Genomic DNA, 21,427 nt, shown 5'->3' on the forward strand with positions numbered 1-21,427 from the left:
ACTGTGTGCCGAACCGGCTTACGGGAGCCAGCAGCGGTAGGCGTAGCGACGCACGCTATCTAACAAACTAATAATGAACCACAATCGACATAGATCTGAGATTATTCGCACCGCCGCGCGGGCGCACGGATCGCGTCTTCCTTCTGCTCTGGGGATATGCTCCGATAAAAGAAGCGACACGGCGGGGCGATGCACAGAACACAGAAGCACAGCCCCGAAAAACCACATCCCTATATCGAAATATTTAACGGTTGCGAGAGAACTGTCTTCTGGCGGCTTCAGAAAATAAACGACGCAAGGCTCTTGGACCGGTTATTTTTTGTCGGATTTCACGGGCGGTATATAAAAACCGATCATATTATCTCATCTTCATTCAAGTTCGGTTCTTCGTTCTAGTAGCAAGAGTTGGCTCCCCGTTTCAGCAGACAATGCGCGCTTTAGTGGTAAGGTTCCGGAACCCGATTGGAAAATGATAAGCAGATTCAAGTGAAAAGAAGCTAATAGTGATCAAGTGATTGAGTGCTAAACATTGAAATGGACTGAATTGTGTAAAATTTGTGTGAAGTTCGTCGAACTGGTTGATCGGTCGGGATGGCTTCTTTTCACTTGGAGATCCTGTTCATGGAGTTCATCTAACGGACGTCGGCAGAAACTAATGGAGAGTTATTTGTTCACAGATATTCTCCGCCTGTCTGGCGGTCGCATCCGCCGACATAGGCTTGAAGCTACGTCAAGCCGCGGAAGCTGCCGCCGCCGCCAGAGCTTCCGGTCTGTCCAGCTATGATGTTGGCCAAGGTTCGGTATCGGTTGATTACTCGCCAACCAGTTTCGATCAGATTATTGCGGATGGTTTTTCCGATGGTCAATCTGGATTCTCGGGAGCCGTTTCTGGTGGTAATGCTTTTGCTTCCGGCGGCGGTGGTGGTGGTGGTGGTGCTGAATACGATGCTGGATTCCAAGCTGGACTAGCAGCTGGACGTTCCAGTGCCAGTTCCAGTTCCAGTTCCAGTGCAGGCTCGTTCGGAGGATTCAGTGGAGGTGGTTCCAGTTCCAACGCTGGATCGTTCGGTGGATTCAGTGGAGGCAATGCTGCAGCTGGAGCCTCCGCTAAGGCTTCCGCCGGAGCCAATGTTCGTTACATCACCAAGCCTGAAATAGTGAAGAAGCACTTCTACTACCACGTTGCCCCGGAAGCCGAGGCAGAAGCTGAAGCCGAAGCACGCGTTGAAATCCAACCTCAGACCCACTACAAGGTGCTGTTCATCAAGGCCCCATCTGTGTCCGCCGGAGCTGCCGCTCGTGCCGCCGCCCGTACTCGTACCCAGGAGAAGACCATTGTCTACGTTTTGGTCAACAAACCCGAAGCCGAAAGCAACTCGGGCGCCGATGCTGCCGTTGATACCTACGCCAGCGCCAAACCCGAAGTTTACTTCATCAAATACCAGGGCAAGAACCAAAAGTATGATCCAATTTTCTCGTTTACCCAAAAAGTTCAAAACTGACTTCGATTTTTCTTTCATTATTTAGCGCTGGCGCCGCTGCTTCTGCTGGTGCTAGTGCCAATGCTGGTGCTGGTGCTGGTGCCTCATTCGACGGAGCCGGTGGCTTCCAATCGGGTGGCTCTGCTGATGCTGGTGCTGCAGGTTTCTCCGGCTCTTCCACCTCCTTCGATATCAGAAACGGTGGAACCACCTTCGAAAGCAGTCCAACTTTCCTTTCGGGAGCTAGTGCCGACGCGTCTAGCGGTTCGTCAAACTCCATCGATGGTAGCTCTTCTGGCGCTTTTTCATCTTCCTCTTCCTTTGGAGGGCAATCAAATGATGACAGCTTTGGCGGAAATTCCTATCAACAATTCTAAGCGCACGTGGCCAAATCATAGGAAAATCGTGGAAGAATGACACAAAATGACTCTTAGAGAGGAATAGAATAGATTTACTTTTCTTTAGGAATCAACTAAACGAGAGAATGTGGGAACGAGTGAGGGATTGAACGAGAATCATGTTCCAAATACGACTGCCATAGTAGATGTATGATAGGCAAAATGGCGAAGCACGAAAAAGCGAGAACGAAGCCAACTTTGTACAATACTTAGATCTGTGAGATTAATGTTTACAAACGAAAAATAAAAAAGAAATAAAAAAATGAATTTACTTATCGTTTTTTGTGTGTTCATATTTATTTCATCATCAGATCCATCGAAAAAAAAACCTGTTGTGGTAGCAGACAAACAGTCATAGCATTAGATAATATTTGACCATACGTATATATTGAATATAATGATTCATAGACTAATCAAAATATTTATTAGTTGACGACAACTCATGGTACGCTGAAATTTATTCAAGTCGAGCTAACAAGAGATATTATAATTGCTGTCGTGACGATTGGTCGAATAACATTACGTTTGTTTGTCTGTGATGTCACTGTTTTTGAAATTTTATTCAACGGATTCCGAACCAATTTGACTATGAAGTTTTTGTTCGGTCATCATAGTTCTAAATATCTAAATATCTTCAAATTTCAAAACTGCGTTCATAATTCCTCTCACAGTGAGAAATAAAACAAAAACTTTGAAGCAATTCCAGAAGCGTATTACTTTTTGCTTTATTTTTGCTACGTAATGTATGTTATGGAGCTGATCCGTTTCTGAAGATCACACTTTTTATACTTTTAGTTCAATCGCCACAAACCTCCGAGGGAGGTTTTCCTAACTTGAAGGGAATGTTTTCTCAATTTCGGCAAGAGGCGTTTCCTCAACTTCCGGCGAGAATGTTTCCCAATTTTATAAGGAAAAGTTGCTCCACTTCCGGCGAAAATTTAAAAAAGAGGTAGTTTTCCCAACATGTAGGGGGAAGACGGCTTTGGCAGGTTTTGTTCTATTATTGGCAGGGGGGTTTTTGTCGACCAAATATTATGAAATTTGGCCACAATATTCTTTGATATGCAAAGAATGTTCAGGCCAAATTTTAGCCTAGTCAGTCATAAAAACACCCCTGCCAATAATAGAACAAAACCTGCCAAAGCCGTCTTTCCCCCTAGTAAAGAGTTTTTTTTTTCATTTCCAGTCGGAAGTTCCGGTGGAAAATTTTTCTAACATTCGGCTAACAGTTTACCTAACTTCGAGCGTCAAGATTGTCCCGGCGGAAAGTATTCCTCTTCCGGAGGAAAATTTTCAAAGCTCCAAGGATGTTTTTTCCAATTTCGGTTAAGAGTTCCGTTGGATTTTTTTTTCCAATTTTCGGCGGAAAGTATTCCCACCTTCGAGCGAGAAGTACTCCAAATTTGTGGTGAAAGTGTTCCCAACTACCGTCGAAAAGTTTGAACGACTCACAACTTCCCAATTTCCGGCGGGAAGTTTTCCCAAGTTCAGGCGGGAAGTTTTTCCACCCGTTGGCGAAAAGTTTTCTCAATTTTCGGCGGAAAATTGACCCACCCATGTTCCGGAGAAAAATATTTCTCTGCTGGAAATGTTTACCCAATTCTACGAGAATTTTCCCAACATCCGAGAGAAGTTTTTCCAACAACCGAAAAAAAGTTTTCCCAACTTACTGGGGAGATTTTCCTTTTTTTCCTGGGGAAGTTTTCCCAACTTCAGGGGAAAATTTTCCCAACTTCCTGGAGAAGTTTTCCCAACTTCTGGGGAAAGTTTTCCCAACTTTTGGGGAAGTTTTCCCAACTTCCGGGGGAAGTTATCCCAGCTTCCGGGGAAGGTTTTTCTTTCCGGGGAAGGTTTTCCAATTTCCTGGGGAGGTTTTTCCAACTTCTTGGGGAAGTATTCCCAATTTCCGGGAGAGGTTTTTCTAACTTCCGGGGAAACTTTTCCCAACTTCCGGGGGAAGTTTTCCCAGCTTCTGGGGGAGGTTTTCCCAACTTCCGGGGGAGGTTTTTCCAACTTCCGGGGGAGGTTTTTCCAACTTCCTGGGGAAGTTTTTCCAACTTCCTGGGGAAGTTTTTCCAACTTCCTGGGGAAGTTTTTCCAACTTCCTGGGGAAGTTTTTCCAACTTCCTGGGGAAGTTTTTCCAACTTCCTGGGGAAGTTTTTCCAACTTCCTGGAGAAGTTTTTCCAACTTCCTGGGGAAGTTTTTCCAGCTTCCTGGGGAAGTTTTTCCAATTTCCTGGGGAAGCTTTTCCAGCTTCCAGGGGAAATTTTCCTAACTTCCTGGGGAAGTTTTCCCAACTTCCGGGGGAAGTTTTCCCAACTTCCTGGGGAAGTTTTCGCAACTTCCGGTGAAAATTTCCCAACTTCCTGGGGAAGTTTCCCAAGTTCCTGGGGAAGTTTTCTCAACTTCCTGGGAAGTTTTCTCAACTTCCTGGGAAGTTTTCCCAACTTCCTGGGGAAGTTTTTCCCAACTTCCTGGGGAAGTTTTCCCTACTTCCTGGGAAAGTTTTCCCAACTTCCTGGGAAGTTTTCCCAACTTCCTGGGAAGTTTTTCTCAACTTCCTGGGGAAGTTTTCCCAGCTTCCGGGGGAAGTTTTCTCAACATCCGGAGGAAGTATTCCCAACTTCCTGGGGAAGTTTTCCCAACTTCCTGGGGAAGTTTTCCCAACTTCCTGGGGAAGTTTCCCAAGTTCCTTGGGAAGTTTTCCCAACTTCCGGGGGAAGTTTTCCCAACTTCCGGGGGAGGTTTTTCCAACTTCCGGGGGAAGTTTTCCCAACTTCCGGAAGAAGTTTTCTTAAATTCCGGAGGAAGTTTTTCCAACTTCCGGGAGAGGTTTTTCCAACTTCCTGGGGAAGTTTTTCCAACTTCCTGGGGAAGTTTTCTCAACTTCCAAGAGAAGTTTTTCCAACTTCCGGGGAAAGTTTTTCCAACTTTCGGGGAAAGTTTTCTCAACTTCTGGGGAAGTTTTCTCAACTTCCGAGGGAAGTTTTTCCAACTTCTGGGGGAAGTTTTTCCAACTTCCTGGGGAAGTTTTCCCAACTTTTCTGGTTTTTCCAACTTCCTGGAGGAGGTTTTTCCAACCTTCGGGGGAAGTTTTTTCAACTTACGGAGGAAGTTTTTCCAACCTCCGGGGGGAAGTTTTTTCAACTTCTGGGGAAGTTTTTCCAATTTCCGGGGGAAGTTTTCTTAACTTCCGGGGGAGGTTTTCGCAACTTCCGTGGGAAGTTTTCTCAACTTCCGAAAGAAGTTTTTCCAACCTCCGAGGGAAGTTTTTCCAACTTCCGGGGGAGGTTTTTCCAATTTCCAGGGGAAGTTTTCCCAACTTCCGGGGGAAGTTTTCCCAACTTCCGGGGGAAGTTTTCCCAACTTCCGGGGGAAGTTTTCCCAACTTCCGGGGGAAGTTTTCCCAACTTCCTGGGGAAGTTTTCCCAACTTCCTGGGGAAGTTTTCTCAACTTCCGGTGAAAATTTCCCAACTTCCTGGGGAAGTTTCCCAAGTTCCTGGGGAAGTTTTCCCAGCTTCTGGGGGAAGTTTTCCCAACATCCGGAGGAAGTTTTCCCAACATCCGGAGGAAGTTTTCCTAACTTCATGGTGGAGGTTTTCCCAACTTCCTGGGGAAGTTTTCCCAACTTCCTGGGGAAGTTTTCCCAACTTCCTGGGGAAGTTTTCCCAACTTCCTGGGGAAGTTTTCCCAGCTTCAGGGAAGTTTTCTCAACATCCGGAGGAAGTATTCCCAACTTCCTGGGAAGTTTTCCCAACTTCCTGGGAAGTTTTCCCAACTTCCTGGGAAGTTTCCCAACTTCCTTGGGAAGTTTTCCCAGCTTCTGGGGAAGTTTTCCAACTTCCGGGGAGGTTTTCCAACTTCCGGGGAAGTTTTCCCAACTTCCGGGGAAGTTTTCCAACTTCCTGGGAAGTTTTTCCAACTTCTTGGGAAGTTTTCCAACTTCCTGGGGAAGTTTTCCAACTTCCTGGGAAGTTTTCCAAACTTCCGGGGGAAGATTTTCCAACTTCCAGGGGATGTTTTTCCAACTTCCTGGAGAAGTTTTTCCAACTTCTGGGGAAAGCTTCTCTAACTTCCTGGGGAAGTTTTCCCAACTTCCTGGGGAAGTTTTCCCAACTTCTGGGGAAGTTTTCCCAAGTTTTTCCAACTTCCTGGAGGAAGTTTTTCCAACTTCCTGGAGGAAGTTTTTCCAACTTTCTGGAGGAAGTTTTTCCAACTTCCTGGAGGAAGTTTTTCCAACTTCCTGGAGGAAGTTTTTCCAACTTCCTGACGGAAATTTTTTCAACTTCCTGACGGAAGTTTTTTCAACTTCCTGGGGAAGTTTTTCCAACTTCCTGGGGAAGTTTTTCCAACTTCCTGGGGAAGCTTTTCCAGCTTCCTGGGGAAGTTTTTCCAGCTTCCTGGGGAAGTTTTTCCAGCTTCCTGGGGAAATTTTCCTAACTTCCTGGGGAAGTTTTCCCAACTTCCAGGGGAAATTTTCCTAACTTCCTGGGAATTTTTACAACTTCCTGGGAAAGTTTTTACCAACTTCCTGGGGAAGTTTTCTCAACTTCCGTGAAAATTTCCCAAGTTCCTGGGGAAGTTTCCCAAGTTCCTGGGAATTTTTACAACTTCCTGGGAAAGTTTTCCCAACTTCCTGGGGAAGTTTTCCTAACTTCCGGGGGAAGTTTTCCTAACTTCCTGGGGAAGTTTTTCCCTAACTTCCTGGGAAAGTTTTTCCCAACTTCCTGGGGAAGTTTTCCTAACTTCCAGGGGAAGTATTTCCGACCTCCGGGAGAAGTTTTCCCAACATCCGGAGGAAGTTTTCCCATTTTCTTGGAGAAGTTTTCTTAACTTCCGGGGAAGTTTTCTCAACTTCCAAGGGAAGTTTTTCCAACTTCAGGGGAAAGTTTTTCCAACTTCCGAGGGAAGTTTTTCCAACTTCCGGGGAAATTTTCCCAACTTCCGCGGGAAGTTGTCCCAACTTCAGGGAAGTTGTCCCAACTTCAGGGAAGTTGTCCCAACTTCAGGGAAGTTGTCCCAACTTCAGGGAAGTTGTCCCAACTTCAGGGAAGTTGTCCCAACTTCAGGGAAGTTGTCCCAACTTCAGGGAAGTTGTCCCAACTTCAGGGAAGTTGTCCCAACTTCCGGGAAAAGTTTCCCCAACTTCCGGGAAAAGTTTCCCCAAATTCCGGGAGAAGTTTTCCCAACTTCCGGGTGAAGCTTTCCCAACTTCCTGGGGAAGTTTTCCCAACTTCCGGGGGAAGTTTTCCCAACTTTCGGGGGAAGTTTTCCCAACTTCCGGGGGAAGTTTTTCCAACTTCCGGGGGAAGTTTTTCCAGCTTCCGGGGTAGTTTTTTCAACTTCCGAGGGAGGTTTTCACAACTTCCGGAGAGATTTTCCCAACTTCCGCGGGAAGTTCTCCCAAATTCCGGGGAAATTTTTCCCAACTTCCGGGGGAAGTTTTCCCAACTTCCGGGGGAAGTTCTCCCAACTTCCGGTGGAAGTTTTCCCAACTTCCGGGGGAAGTTTTCCCAACTTCCGGTGGAAGTTTTCCCAACTTCCGGGGGAAGTTTTCCCAACTTCCTGAGAAAGCTTTCCCAACTTCAAGGGGAAGTTTTCCCAACTTCCGGGGGAGGTTTTCCCAACTTCCGGGGAAATTTTCCCAACTTCCGGGTGAAGCTTTCCAAACTTCCGGGTGATGCTTTCCCAACTTCCGGGGGAAGTTTTCCCAACTTCCGGGGGAAGTTTTCCCAACTTCCGGGGGAAGTTTTCCCAACTTCCGGGGGAAGTTTTCCCAACTTCCGGGGGAAGTTTTCCCAACTTCCGGGGGAAGTTTTCCCAACTTCCGGGGGAAGTTTTCCCAACTTCCGGGGGAAGTTTTCCCAACTTCCTGGGGAAGTTTTCCCAACTTCCGGGGAAGTTTTCCCAACTTCCGGGGAAGTTTTCCCAACTTCCGGGGAAGTTTTCCCAACTTCCGGGGAAGTTTTCCCAACTTCCGGGGAAGTTTTCCCAACTTCCTGGGGAAGTTTTCCCAACTTCCTGGGGAAGTTTTCCCAACTTCCTGGGGAAGTTTTCCCAACTTCCTGGGGAAGTTTTCCCAACTTCCTGGGGAAGTTTTCCCAACTTCCTGGGGAAGTTTTCCCAACTTCCTGGGGAAGTTTTCCCAACTTCCTGGGGAAGTTTTCCCAACTTCCGGGGGAAGTTTTCCCAACTTCCGGGGGAAGTTTTCCCAACTTCCGGGGGAAGTTTTCCCAACTTCCAGAAGAGATTTTTTCAACTTCCGGGGGGAACTTTTCCCAACTTCGGGGGAATTTTTCCCAACTTCCGGTGGAAGTTTTCCTAACATTCCGGGGGAAGATTTTACAACTTCCGGGGGAAGTTTCTAACTTCCGAGGGAAATTTTCCCAACTTTCTGGGGAATTTTTCCCAACTTCCGGGGAAGCTTTCCCAACTTCCGGGGGAAGTTTTCCCAACATCCGGGGGAAGTTTCCCCAACTTTCGGGGGAAGTTTTCCCAACTTCCAGGGGAAGTTTTCCCATTTTCCGAAGGGATGATTTGCCATCTTCCGATGGAACGTTTTCCCAATTTCTCAAGGGAAGTTTCCTCAGCTTTCGTTTGAAATTTTCATTACTTTCGAAAAGATGTTTTTTCCAAAATTGCAAAAAAAATGGAAATTGCTAAATTCCCCCTAGTGAATTTCAAAATTGCATCTAGGGAATTATCAAGTTCCCCTTTGGGAATTGACAAACTTCTCTTCGGAATCGCTAAATTCTCACTCGGGAGTTGGCCAAATCGCCCTCCCCCCTCCCGGAATCACTAAACTCTCCCTCGGAAATTGTCAAACTCTCTCTAGATTATTCCCAATATTTCCATCGGGAATAACCAAAATCCCCCTTCGGAATATCAAAATTCTACCACGGGAAATGCCAAATTCCTTCTTGAGACATGCCAAGTCTTTCAATTACCAAATCTCTCCTCGGGATTTTCGATTTCCCACTCGGCAATTTCCGAATTCTCCCTCAGGAATCGCCAAATTCCCCCTCGGGAGTTGCAAAAACCCTCTCGGGAATTGCCTAATTTCCCAATAAACGGCCAAAGTTCCCCTCGGAAAGTGCATTATTTTTTCTTGGGAATTGACATATTCAACTTCTGAAGCTAGTTTTCCTAATTTCCGGGGGAAGTTTCCCAAATTTCGGGAGAAGAATTCCCAACTTTTTGGGCAAGCTTCCACAATCTAAGAGGTGCGTTTTCCCAACTTTCGGGGGAAGTTTTTCCACGTCTGAGAGAACTTTCCCAATTTCCGGGAGATGTTTTTACAACTTCCAGGGAAAGTGTTCTCGTATTCCGGGGAAAGTTTTTCCAACTCCCGATGCAACTACTGGAGTATGTGTTCTAAGCTTCTCGGGTTAGAATTTCAAACTTCCGGGAAATGTTTTCTTTGGTAAATTTTGACAATTTCCATAGGAAAGTCTTACGAACTTTTCTGGATAAAAGTTGTCAACTTTTTTGGGAAAGTTTTGTTGGCTTCATATTTTCTAACTAAATAGAATTTATTTTGACATTAAAGTCGTTAAAATCCGGAAGAGTTATTCTCAAGTTATCACATTTTCCTTTTAAAACTCTTAAGCATAATCCATAGTCAAATGTTGAAACTGTGTCACCTCTATTGAGTATATCTCACCCATGCGGATTTGTTGGATACTCTTAAAATGTGCACATTGAGCTTCTTTTATTGGTTCTGTATGCCACTTTGTTAGTTCAGTAAAATCACGGATAATATGCTTGACGAATTTTGAGTTTTAGATTTAGTATTTAAGTAATTCGCAGGTAGATGTTACTACTTCCGTCCGTGAGGCACAGACATAGCTTATGGATTAATCACTCATCTGAATGAAAGCAAAGCATTCTTCAATAGCGAAGATTTGTTTTGATTACGATCGACCTACAAATGATGAAAAGAGGTAAGGGAGATTAGTTGTGCGCCAACTTCATAGGGATTCAAATTCCAAAAAATGTCACAAATCAAAGTTTACAAACTTTGATACTGATTCCTAGGGATTATTACCCATTATTTAGACACACTTCTTCCCTTTCTATTGACGATATAAACAGAACTTCACTCATATCCTTTTCATTCAGACACCAGACAAAAATACAATCACATAAAGGAGAAACTAAACTGGATCTTCTCACTGGAACTGAACGCATGCATTTGCATTTGTCCGAGTTTGCACCAGAAGAAAATCCGAACATCGTTGCATATTCTAAATTTTACGAAAATTATTTCGATGTCGCGATTGGTAAGCGAATAAATAGAAAACAAGAAGCCATCCGTTCACGCTTGCTCTTCTTCTAAATGCGTTAGCTGCACAACAAAAAAAAATCCAAACCTGTCTCAAGGATGTCCATTCAACACCACCGAACTTTCGATGCGACAGCAGCAAAGTGCACAAATTGGGAAGCAGTAAAACGTTGAAAACTTGAATTTAGAATCATGTATATGCACAGAGGAGACGCGACGAGAAGCTTTCCAAGAGAGTGCATCTCGCCACCAAATGGGGGTTCATCTTTGGCTGGGAGAAGTGAATGAAGAAAAAAAAAACGATCGCGACACGGCGGTATAAAAGCGACCGGGAGTTCCCGTTCTAAGTCAGTCTGGAACGATTCTTCGGTCGTCCAACAGAGATAGCAGTTCGGTAGAAGAAAGTGGTCGTGATGCGTGCTTTTGTGGTGAGTAGGGATGTGGCTTGGGATGTGAAGAAGTGCAAGAAAGGTGAACCTTATGTGTTGTGCTTATCCGTTGTTGCAGATTGTTTCGGCCTGCCTGGCGGTAGTTTCCGCGCAGAGCTTCGGTTCCGGAGGCAGCTTTGGCGGAGGCAGTTTTGGTGGAGCTTCGAGCGGATCTCAGGCGTTCTCCGTAGATTACTCACCGGGAGCCTATGATCAGACCGTGGTTGGTGGATCCTCTGGAGGAGGATTTGGCTCGGTAAGCTCGCGATTACAGAAGAGGAGTCCATTGTTCTGAACCGTGTTGTGTATTGTAGGTAGGCTCTTCAGGTGGAAGTCTAGGATTCGGTGGTGGATCATCATCTTTCGGCGGTGGCTCATCATCTTTCGGCGGTGGCTCATCATCTTTTGGTGGTGGATCATTCGGCGGTGGATCATCTTTCGGACGCAGCGGTGGAGGATCTGTTGGAGGGGGCTCCTTTGGTGGCGCTGGAACTAGATCATTCGGTGGCTCCAGTGTTGGCTCTTTCGGTGGAGCAGGAGGTGGCTCTTTCGGTAGTTCTGGTGGTAGCTCATTCGGTGGCGGCGGCGGTGGTTCATTCGGTGGTGCTCAATCTAGTTCATTTGGTGGTGCCGGAGCTGGTGCTTTCGGTGGTGCTAAAGCTAGTGCATCTGCCTCGGCTGGAGCCAATGTTCGTTACATAACCAAGCCAGAGATAGTCAAGAAGCACTTCTACTATCACGTGGCCCCTGAAGCTCAAGCGGAAGCTGAAGCCGAAGCTCGTGTTGAAATCCAACCTCAGACTCACTACAAGGTGCTCTTCATCAAGGCCCCATCTGTATCCGCTGGAGCTGCTGCTCGTGCCGCCGCCCGTACACGCACCCAAGAGAAGACCATTGTTTACGTTTTGGTCAACAAACCAGACGCCGAGGGTGAAGCTGGCGCTGATGCCGCCGTTGATACCTATGCCAGCGCCAAACCCGAAGTATACTTCATCAAATACCAGGGCAAAAATGGTGGAGCTGGTGGTGCTGCAGGTGCAGGTGCTTCCGCCGGTGCCGGTGCTGGTGCCTTCGGAGGAGCTTCGGCCGGTGGATTTGGAGGAGGTTCGTCCGGTGGCTTCGGAGGTGGTTCATCTGGTGCTTTTGGTAGTAGGACTTCGGCTGGGGCTTCTGGAGGTGGTTCTGGATTTGGTGGCGCTGCTTTTGGGGGTTCTGATGCTTCTTCGTTTGGTAATTCTGGAGTCTCAACCTACAATAGTGGAGCATCTGGATTCGGAGGTGGCATTGCAAGCGATTTCGGAGGTGCTGGTTCTTCTAGCTTCGGTGGCGGTTCTTCCAGTTTCGGCGGTGGTTCTTCTGGCTTCGGAGCCGGAGGCGGTGGTGGATCATCGGCATCCAGCTCAGCCGGATCGAGCTCATTCAGTCGTAGTTTTGATGCCGGGACTGGAACCGTCTTTGGAAGCACTCCGACTTTCATCAGCACTACTGGTTCGCCAAACTTTTAAGTGATTGCATCGATTAGCTCATTTAAGTTAGATGAACGAATCGGATGACGACGAATAGGAAGACTATAGGTTAACTAAGGTAGAATAGATTTAATTTCGATTAGGATAAGACCAGCGATGAAGATAACCGTGTTTGTGCAGCTCTCTCAAAAAAGTCAACATTGTACCATATGGAAACAAAATAAATACAAACAACGATTGATTTTTTTTTGTGTATCCAATCTTCTACTCACCCAAATCATTAAGCGCCCGCTTCAGCGAAATTATCACCTCGTTGGTGCTAACCGTGTCGACCGTAGTACAGACCGAGTGCAACTTCTTCAGCATAGCCTGGATCGAGTAGGTCATCCCCACCGACGGTAGCTTTGAGATGAAATCATACGCAGCGGTTGTATCTGCAAAATCAAAATTAGGAAACATAATTAATGAACATCAATGGGAACATCTCCATCCAGCAACCAACCTTCGTAATCCTGATGAGCATCGAAGTTCCACTCCCCCTTGTTCACCCCGAACAGGTTGTGGGCGATGTACTTTTCCTCGAAGCGACCGCAGGCCCACTCGTATGGGTCGCGACACGTGTTGATGTCCGGTTTCGCCCACATGAGGATCTGAAACGATGCGAGCGAGCGCGGGCAAAATTAATGGAGAGAAACTAAGTGTGAGCGAATTATTTGATACTGAGAGTAGAGATAGAAAGAGCGTTTGAATTACTTTTGATGCTACAAGCGCTGTAGTGTGGAAAAGGTTGGAACTAACTGAGTCAAGACACGAATCTTGGCGAAAAGAAATGCACTGGGTAAAATCTTTGGATTATTCAGCTGTTGTGAGCTGAATAATTTGCTCATTCTAAATGAACGATTCAATATCTTCTTGTATTTAATATGGACGCACGATTAAGCATCCAACAAATCACAAAAATATATTTTTTGTAAAAAATCACGTGATTGTCATTTATTTAGAGGATTTTTTTTTTAATTCCTTATTCTCGTTTTGTCTCTAAGTTCAGTTAATTGGGGCCGCCTTGGGCTGAAAGTCTCGCTAATAAAGACAAAATAAAGTTAATTGAGAGGGGATTTCTTTAATCATTCCAATATCCGACACGATATCCGACGTGTAATTTCGGGACCAAAGCCATGACTTGGCCCAAAAGGAACGCTGGCTTCCCAACATCGAGAAGTTGAAACAGAATGATCCGCAGACCCTGTTGGGTCTTATAGCTCACCATAACAGCTCGAAAGCCAACGATTTTGGGCTGTAGTTGGAAGCGACCCGGTTAGATACGTTGTTCTTCGGGATCAAAATTACAAAACTTTGCCGCCACTTGTCCGGAAAAGCCCGGTTCGTCCAGGCTCGGTTCACCAGGTCCAGAAACAACAACTTGGCAGAAGGGGGGTACGCTAACTCGTCCAGACCGGATGACTTCCCTCTGGTTCTGGATAGGACGAAAAATAACTCAGCTGCTGAAAAAGGCACATTCCGGGATGACGGAAATAGTCAAGTGTTACTGACCCAGTGGCTGAGGATCTCTGAAATTTCGCTGTATTACTAATTACCGTAACCAGGGATGCAAAATATTCCTCCAGAGCGTTGACAACCTTCGCAGAATGGGATATGGTTAGATATTGCTCTTTATTTATATTTATGTGCATAGTGGCCTCCTAATGATGGTGATGATGGGCTGAAACCTAAATCGGGTAATGGTTCCACAGAGATTGGAGAAAAACCTGCCATTTCAGGATAGGAAGGAGGAACTGTGTAGCAGTGGTCACATCTATAGCGCTAGCAGAGTGACCGTTGAAGAAAGTGAGTGATACGCTAGAAACCATCCCAAACCGGGGGTCCGATCTTGAATCGCCCCAGACTGGATGGTGTGCGATCATGTCTCCCAGAAAGATCGCTCACCTACTATTGGATGTCACAGGAAAGATATACGTTCATCAGACTAGGGTAACCGTACCCTTAGTGGAGGTAGCACTAATAGTGGAGGTAGTGGGGTTTTAATGAGATTTATCATATTTATACACTTTACGATGGTTTCAGTTGATGCGTCTTGCTTGAAATATCATGTTAAATGCAACTTATCTTAAGATGTCACTTGAAAAACTATTGGAAACAATTATTTTCCTTAACAAAATTGACTCCCTTGCACCTATAGTGGTCAGGGTGGCCACTGAAATTCGATTTTCGACCCGGTTTTTTCCCGCTTTTCCCGATAAGTTTTGGCAAATTTTCCCGGTTTTTATTTAACTTGAAAAAAACAAGGATAAGTGTTTTAAAACTTCAATTAGGTGTTTTATTTCCAGATCAAACCGTAGCTGCGCCTAGTTATGCGGAATGTTTTAAAATCAACTGGCACACTGAAATTGTGCGCTTAGTCGCCATCTTGTGCTAGCGTCAACCTGCATTTAATCAATACGGTAATACCACGGTGAGGAAAGACACAATTCTCTATTATAAAGTAAATCAAATTAAATCGATGTTTTTAACTTAGAGAACTAAGCAATGAAGTAAGTAAAGCAGTGTATAACTTCATCAAAGTTATTGCTACTACTTTTCTTAAAAATCCACAAAACTAATTGAAACACAGCTTAACCCGAAGACCCATATCTTTTTTTTCCGTTCAAAATCATTATTTTGTTTTCTAAAATAGATTTAAGCACATTCAGGACAATCAAAACATTCGATTCGTAATTTAATCAATTTTACATTTTAAATTTCTAGGATTTTGGTTTTCTTTTTTTAGTTTTCTATCCATTAAAATAAAATCAATTTTAGATTATTATAATTTTCATAGTTTTGGATTTATTCCTTGTTTTCCATGAGACAAGTTAAAAAAATATCTTGGAGTATGTTACTCACCAGCATAACCTTTGATTATGTTAGGTTAGTAGTGAAAAAATACTAAACTAAAGATAGTTTATTCATAGCTATTACAGACAAAATCACAAAGTATAAAAAAATACCATTTTTCAATGAATTGTAGAATTTTTAAGTATATTTCTAAACAACGTTTGAGCATGTTTTAAAATGTACATTACATTATTATTTTTTTTCGAATTCTGTGCAATTGAAAAAAAAAGGAGGGCAAGCTTGACCAGTAGAAGAATAACTTAAAGTTGAATACATTCATTTAAAATAAGGAATATTTCAATATTTGATTCTATGCTTGCTTTATAACACAATATTTATGATATATGTAATTCATAATCAATATCAAAATTATCTATAACTAGATCTGTAACACGAAAACTGGATTTGGGAAAAAGATCTATTTAATTTATGTACCTCACACCATGTACTAAAATCAAATAATTTAGTTTGAATGCGACTGTGTAATAAACATTGAAGAGTAAATTTTATCCTTGTGTCAGCTTCATTAAAAACTCTTAAGAATTTTGAATGTATTCGACGAAAATTTGTGTTTTTCCGGTACATGTCCTGAATTCCCGGTTTTTCCCGGTGACTTCAATTTCCCGTCTTTTCCCGCTTTTCCCGTTTTTCCCGGTTCGGTGGCCACCCTGAGTGGTGCAACTGTACCAATAGTGGCGAGTCTCATAAGAAACCAATGAATAGCACCACTATGGGAACCAACATTAATTTTTACCGCCACTAAAGGAACAGTGTACCCATATTGGTGCAAGCAATATTTAGTAATTGTCGATGTTAAATGATATCTATCTCATTTCTGTTAGTAATTTTATTAGTTTATCTATAGACTAAGATAATAAAGCTGTAAGGGTGCTTGGTGGCCTTGTGTCACTGCTTCTGCCTCATAAGCAGGAGATTAAGGGTTTGATCCCTGGCCCTTTCCAATTTCCTATTAGATAATTTCGTTAATCATATAACTCAATCTCTTTGCAAATCAAATTCTCATTGCTAGCAAGTATGATTCTAAAATATAGAATTGTTATAAAACGCTGCCTGTTACTTAGTAGCAGTAAATAAAAATGTAAAAATAGATTGGTATTCATTTGTACCCGCATATGAATGCTATATACGGTCGCTATGCTCGTGCAGGCCTCATACAAGTAAGAATGTGTGAGGTTGATGTGCGGGTAGCGATGGTGTAATGAACGTGTGCGTGGTATTAGAATCCAATAGCATTCAAATTCTAATTGTAAAAAATGAATCCCATTAGAATTCACTTTAATACTTTCTCACTACTCTAGTACTTCTAATTCTCATTCATATATTCCTATCCCATAGATCGCATCACTTACCAAAGTGAATCCAGATAATATATTCCTTCATACTAACACAATATCCTATCCTAAGACTATCGTGGAGATGCAGAGGTATACTCGGTCTCTAGTAGCAACGAGAGTTGAACTAATAATCCTTCCTTCCCTTGATGACCGTAAGGACGTGGCCGGCGCCGTAATTGACTTAGTAAAATGCATTGAATTTCCGAAATTTGCACATTGAGAATGATAGCTAAATCCAAACTAAACTCCATTCAATTGGTTCCCTGTGCAATTTCGCAAGTTCTAATCAATCACGGAGTAGCAACTACGAATTGTACGGTTATCCTGCTCATGCTCATGCTCAGACTAAGATAATAAAGCTGTAAATTTTCAATAATTAGGGGAACTGTTCCGTTTTCCATCTCACTGTACATATATTCATCTCTTAGCGAAACAAAGAAATTCCGCATCAATTTCGTCGCTTCTTTTTGCTAACATGCATGCTCACTGCTGAAAAGAATCACAAAAATAATAAACAAACAAAATACCTTTTCATTGCTTTGTTTTTCGTGAGACCAATATCGGAGCTATGAGATGAAGTCCAGGAGCAGTAACCCTATCAATTTTTAAAAAATATTTTCATTTGTGGCTCTACTAATACCTCCACTATTGGTACCGTTACCCTAATTGGTATGTTTCCTCGGAAACGGAATCCGATGACTGGTGAGTCTTTGCTGAGCTCTATTACGTCAAAAAGGATTTCTCGAAAGACTCATATAGCAACGGAATGCCGAATGTTGGTTCCTACCCTAGTAACCCATTTATATTTCCCTTCCAAGGAAAGGTCCATTGAGTCTGCGGAGACACGGATCACCTCTTGGAGGTCGATAACCGAAGGGAACCTGTCGTCAGACAACAGCTCTAGATTCGGAAGGTTATTCCAACAACCATCGAGATTCCACTGGAGGCGCCTAATCAGTCCGTAGAATCTAGACCGATGAAATTTAAACCGATTCCCACCTATATCGCGACGGAAACGAAGGGGTGGGAATCCCAGTGATCTGCTGTACTTTTCCCAACACCGACTATAAGCAAACTCATCCTCTTTTCAAATGCGATCAGTTCGTCGGAATGGACGTGTAACAATGATTGGAGCTGGCCAAGAAAAACGGATCGTGCTTCAACTGTCAGGTGGAATCACACCTTACGAAGAACTACAGCAGCGGAAGCTGTAGAAACTTTGCCACGAAACGCCACACTCTTTTGAACTTACGTAGAACCCTAGGTAGCTGATGTTTTACGCTGGCGAAGCTAACTACAACGGTGGCTCATATTGGAAGTATGCTGAACTCTCGCCCAATCTCGTCACTTTAAAGCCATCAAGATCTAGCTAGCCTAACTACTGATCGCTTTCTGGGAAGTCCCTATGCTCAGTACGTTTACCGACTCACCCGTTGCTAAGAAATGAAGCGCAGTGTTTAGTGCTTCTGTAAACGTGACCACAATGCCTACCTAGTCTAGCGTACTGGTTTCGTGGGATCAAACCCCACCGAAGGAAGTGGTTACCCTACAATACATTTTTGACGTAGGACTTACGTCTCTCTTTACTATACCGGGTGTCATTTCAAAATATTCAAATCGACTGCGTTACGCTGTGTTGAAAGATTTTAAAGTTTAATAGCGCTTCGTCTCAGTGGACGAATTTCTGCTGTAAGCCCCTCAATCGACAGATTTCAAGTATGCCTTTCATGTCCATGCTTGATAAGACCCGAAAAACTTGTTTCAATAGGCATGAAACTGTTTTCAATGAAAAACATTGAGATCAAGGGAACCTATAAATATGGGTACCGCATATTTCTTGCATCATTCCATTACCACGTTCTGATTGGTGCAGACACCAGCGAATGAGCAGCCGCTAGGTCTGCCGAGAAGCCATAAAATAGCGCAACGCGATTTTTTCCTTTCATTCTGACCGGGAGAAGCGAAGCAACCGCATCATCGATTGAACAGCACTCACACCTTTTAGCAGGGAATGAAGTCATCGAAGCCACCATCATCAGCCGAAACCTAGCCAGTACAGCAGCAGTCCACCCTACAGACCCGACAAAGCAGCAATGCTGAGCAGATACCGGCAGCAGCAGCAGAGTCGAGCCGAGACCGGCCGGCATCGGTGATGAGCCGAGACAGGCTGAAGAAAAGCCACATGATGCAGCATGTATGTCCAAAAAACAAACGGTTCTTCAGAGAGCCAACGATAGAGATCAATATCAAAGCTTTCAATTCCCTTCGGGATAGAAATTCCAGGGTTGTTACGGAGAATCTGAAATATTTTCCGCGCCCAATCCGCGCCGATTAAAATCAAATCCACGCCATTTCCGCGCGACATGAAAATCCATTCTGCGCCAAACCCGCGCGATTTAAAACTAAATTCTAAGCAAATACACGTTAAATATCAATGCATTAATCAATGCAATATTGGCATTGATAAAAAAAAATATATAGAAAAACATTGTTTGATACTGACCGCACACAAAGCGAACGTGACTGAATGATCGTCCCATGTTATGAATTCTAAATCTTATCACCCGAAATCCCATGTCCGGGTGTTTCCTTCCTTCTACTACTAACAATGTTGTCTCAGAAAAGAACACCCTACTTCCCACCTGAACTGCAATTCTAAGCTCGCTTGCCCGGCTTATTGGCATGTATCAAGCGAAAAGTCCCGTTAAGAAATAGACGCCAGCAGCGAGCAACAAGCGTAAAAAAGAAGAAGCCCTTCTCGAACACGTTGATGATGATGACGCTTTGGCTGACAAAGAAGCGGGATACAAGACACTAGCTGGTTGGCCCACCAATTGGGAAGCAGAGGAGATTCAAAATTAAGTAGTATAAAAGAAAAGTGCATTCGCTCGCAGAGCATTCAGTTTTATATCATCACTAGAAATTCGCGGTTATTTGAAAAGATCGTTTTCTTACTTTTTGCACTTAGCCGAAGCAAACAGCCTTTTTCAAGGCTCTAAAAGTTAAAAATAATGTTCTCCTTCAGTCGCTATTGGAAGGGCTGAGATACAGTCTACATCCCTGCTGAGCCAACTTGTGGTTTATTTCAGACAGTCCTTCAGTGGGAAGGTTGCCACTGTCGAGGCTAATATTTCGTGACCGGACAGATACTTCCTGAATTTTTTTTGATGATTTTTGTTCGAGGTAGATTTGATTTCTGTGTCGGTTTGATGAGAAGGTTAATAGACTATTATTCTTCCATTTACTTCCACTATTAACTTTTTTATGTATCAACAAGCAGATACGTATTTCGTTTCCTACATGGAAACTTATTAGACAGAACCGAGTCGACTTGTCGACAACAAACACTAAAGAAGTTTCCAAGTAGGAAACGAAATACGTATCTGCTTGTTGATACATAAAAAAGTTAATAGTGGAAGTAAATGGAAGAATAATAGTTTTTTAACCTTGTAGCATTTCCCCTAAGACGCTCTAAAATAATTAATCATTGATGAGAAGATTTTGCCAAGGAATGGTATGCAACGCCGATTATTCATCCAAAATAGTTGATGTGAGAAATTTGGACATAATGTGTATCTTAAAGGCATGGTCAAGTCAAGTCCTACGTCCACTTAGCGGTTATGTCACAGACATTACCCACTGTTCGTTTTTAAACTAAATCTTTCACATGTTGTGCATATGCATAAATCGAGTATCAGACAGAGTTTATGCTACTTATAAGAAGTGATGATTTTTTTTTTGTTCGGGATGAACCACTGCGTCCATTACATTGAACTTTTGTAGTAAAATGATGATTATGTCGAAGTGTAAATTTGTCGGTATCGACTCTCCTATACGAAACCCAGTGGCAAAAGAAAGATCAAATAAAAGTGTGCATATGGTCAAAATCCTTAGCCGTGCGGTAAGACGCGCGATTACAAAGCAAGACCATGCTGAGGGTGGCTGGGTTCGATACCCGGTGCCGGTCTAGGAAATTTTCGCATTGGAAATTGTCTCTACTTTCCTGGGCATAAAAGTATCATCGTGTTAGCCTCATGATATACGAATGCAAAAATGGTAACCTGGTTTAGAAATCTCGCAGTTAATAACTGTGGAAGTGCTTAATGAACACTAAGCTGCAAGGCGGCTCTGTTCCAGTGTGGGGATGTAATGCCAATAAGAAGAAGAAGAAGATGGTCAAAATCGTAGAGTCTCGTCTCGTCGTTATTCCCAATTCGCTCCGTTCTTAAGTCGCCATAAGCCAGCCTAGTTAAAAAAATGTGTTCCCCACTTCGACATCCAGATCATACAGTGCACGCAGTTTTTAAAAGCACCAATATTTTTTTAAGGCGAATAAGGGGCCGCCCAGAAACCACGTGATCATTTTTTTTTTTGCGGATTTTTGACCCCCTCTCACCATGTGGTTTATTGTGGTCTTTTGCTGGTCTTACTATGAGCACGTGTAAAAAAAAATCAAAAAAATCAAAAAAACAAAAAAATCTTATCCGAACAATTGGAGCAAGATTTCTATCTCACATATTTTGGTAGTTCTCCAACCAAATAAACCAAATGCTAAAAAAAATGACAATACGAAAACTAAAAAATTGAACAGTTGACAATTAAAGGTAGTGTTTAACAAGTTCTAGGCATTATCTTGGAGTCCGATTTATTTTGTACTTTGAGCTTTTTGCGATATTTTTGTGATTTTCATATGATTCATTTGTTTCAGAAATATTCTTGGATTTGTTAAACATTTTACGATTAGTCCTTGAATTCCTGACTTGTCCTTTTCAATGTAATATTTGAAGTTACCTTGAAAGTCTGTCAATCAAATCATAATCTTAGATTTTTTTTACTTTATTAATGTGTTTCGTAATATTAGAAATTTATTTGTGTTTTTTAAAATCTAAGGTCTTTTTGCCGAATCTCAGAATTGGGAAAGTTCTAAAGTATTACTGTACTAGAAGCCCATGTTTTGCAATATCCCAACAATGTTCACATTACTTTTACAGTGTTCTTGATTTTTTATTTCCATATTTCTAACAGTTTAGGTCAATTTAATATAAATTTGAAGCTATAAGAAGGTAGACCAGTGCTTTGCAATGTTCTACAAAAACGTTAGCAGAAAAAACAACTTTGTA

The 21,427-nt window shown here is 43.2% G+C and overlaps 3 protein-coding genes across 3 annotated transcripts in view; 2 read left to right on the plus strand and 1 right to left on the minus strand.

Annotated features, from left to right (window-relative positions):
* LOC134206598 (protein gone early) overlaps nucleotides 1-21,427 on the minus strand; it is a 280,343-nt gene that overhangs the window by 59,624 nt on the left and 199,292 nt on the right. Inside the window, exons 5-6 of the mRNA XM_062682330.1 lie at nucleotides 12,563-12,710; nucleotides 12,333-12,494 (exon numbers count right to left, since the gene is read on the minus strand). Of these exons, the coding sequence (XP_062538314.1) occupies nucleotides 12,333-12,494; nucleotides 12,563-12,710 (310 nt within the window). The remainder of the gene's footprint in view (nucleotides 1-12,332; nucleotides 12,495-12,562; nucleotides 12,711-21,427) is intronic.
* On the plus strand, nucleotides 207-2,146 carry LOC134206602 (uncharacterized transmembrane protein DDB_G0289901-like). The gene is made up of 3 exons (XM_062682335.1): nucleotides 207-443; nucleotides 678-1,459; nucleotides 1,528-2,146. The coding sequence occupies exons 1-3, from the start codon at nucleotides 429-431 to the stop codon at nucleotides 1,856-1,858; spliced, it is 1,128 nt and encodes a 375-aa protein (XP_062538319.1). The 5' UTR covers nucleotides 207-428; the 3' UTR covers nucleotides 1,859-2,146.
* Nucleotides 10,445-12,301, plus strand: LOC134206601 (keratin, type I cytoskeletal 9-like). The gene is made up of 3 exons (XM_062682333.1): nucleotides 10,445-10,594; nucleotides 10,674-10,850; nucleotides 10,909-12,301. Exons 1-3 carry the CDS (start codon nucleotides 10,580-10,582, stop codon nucleotides 12,097-12,099), a joined length of 1,383 nt encoding a protein of 460 aa, XP_062538317.1. The 5' UTR covers nucleotides 10,445-10,579; the 3' UTR covers nucleotides 12,100-12,301.

Source organism: Armigeres subalbatus, chromosome 1 (genome assembly GCF_024139115.2).
Source record: "Armigeres subalbatus isolate Guangzhou_Male chromosome 1, GZ_Asu_2, whole genome shotgun sequence".
Lineage (NCBI taxonomy): Eukaryota > Metazoa > Arthropoda > Insecta > Diptera > Culicidae > Armigeres > Armigeres subalbatus.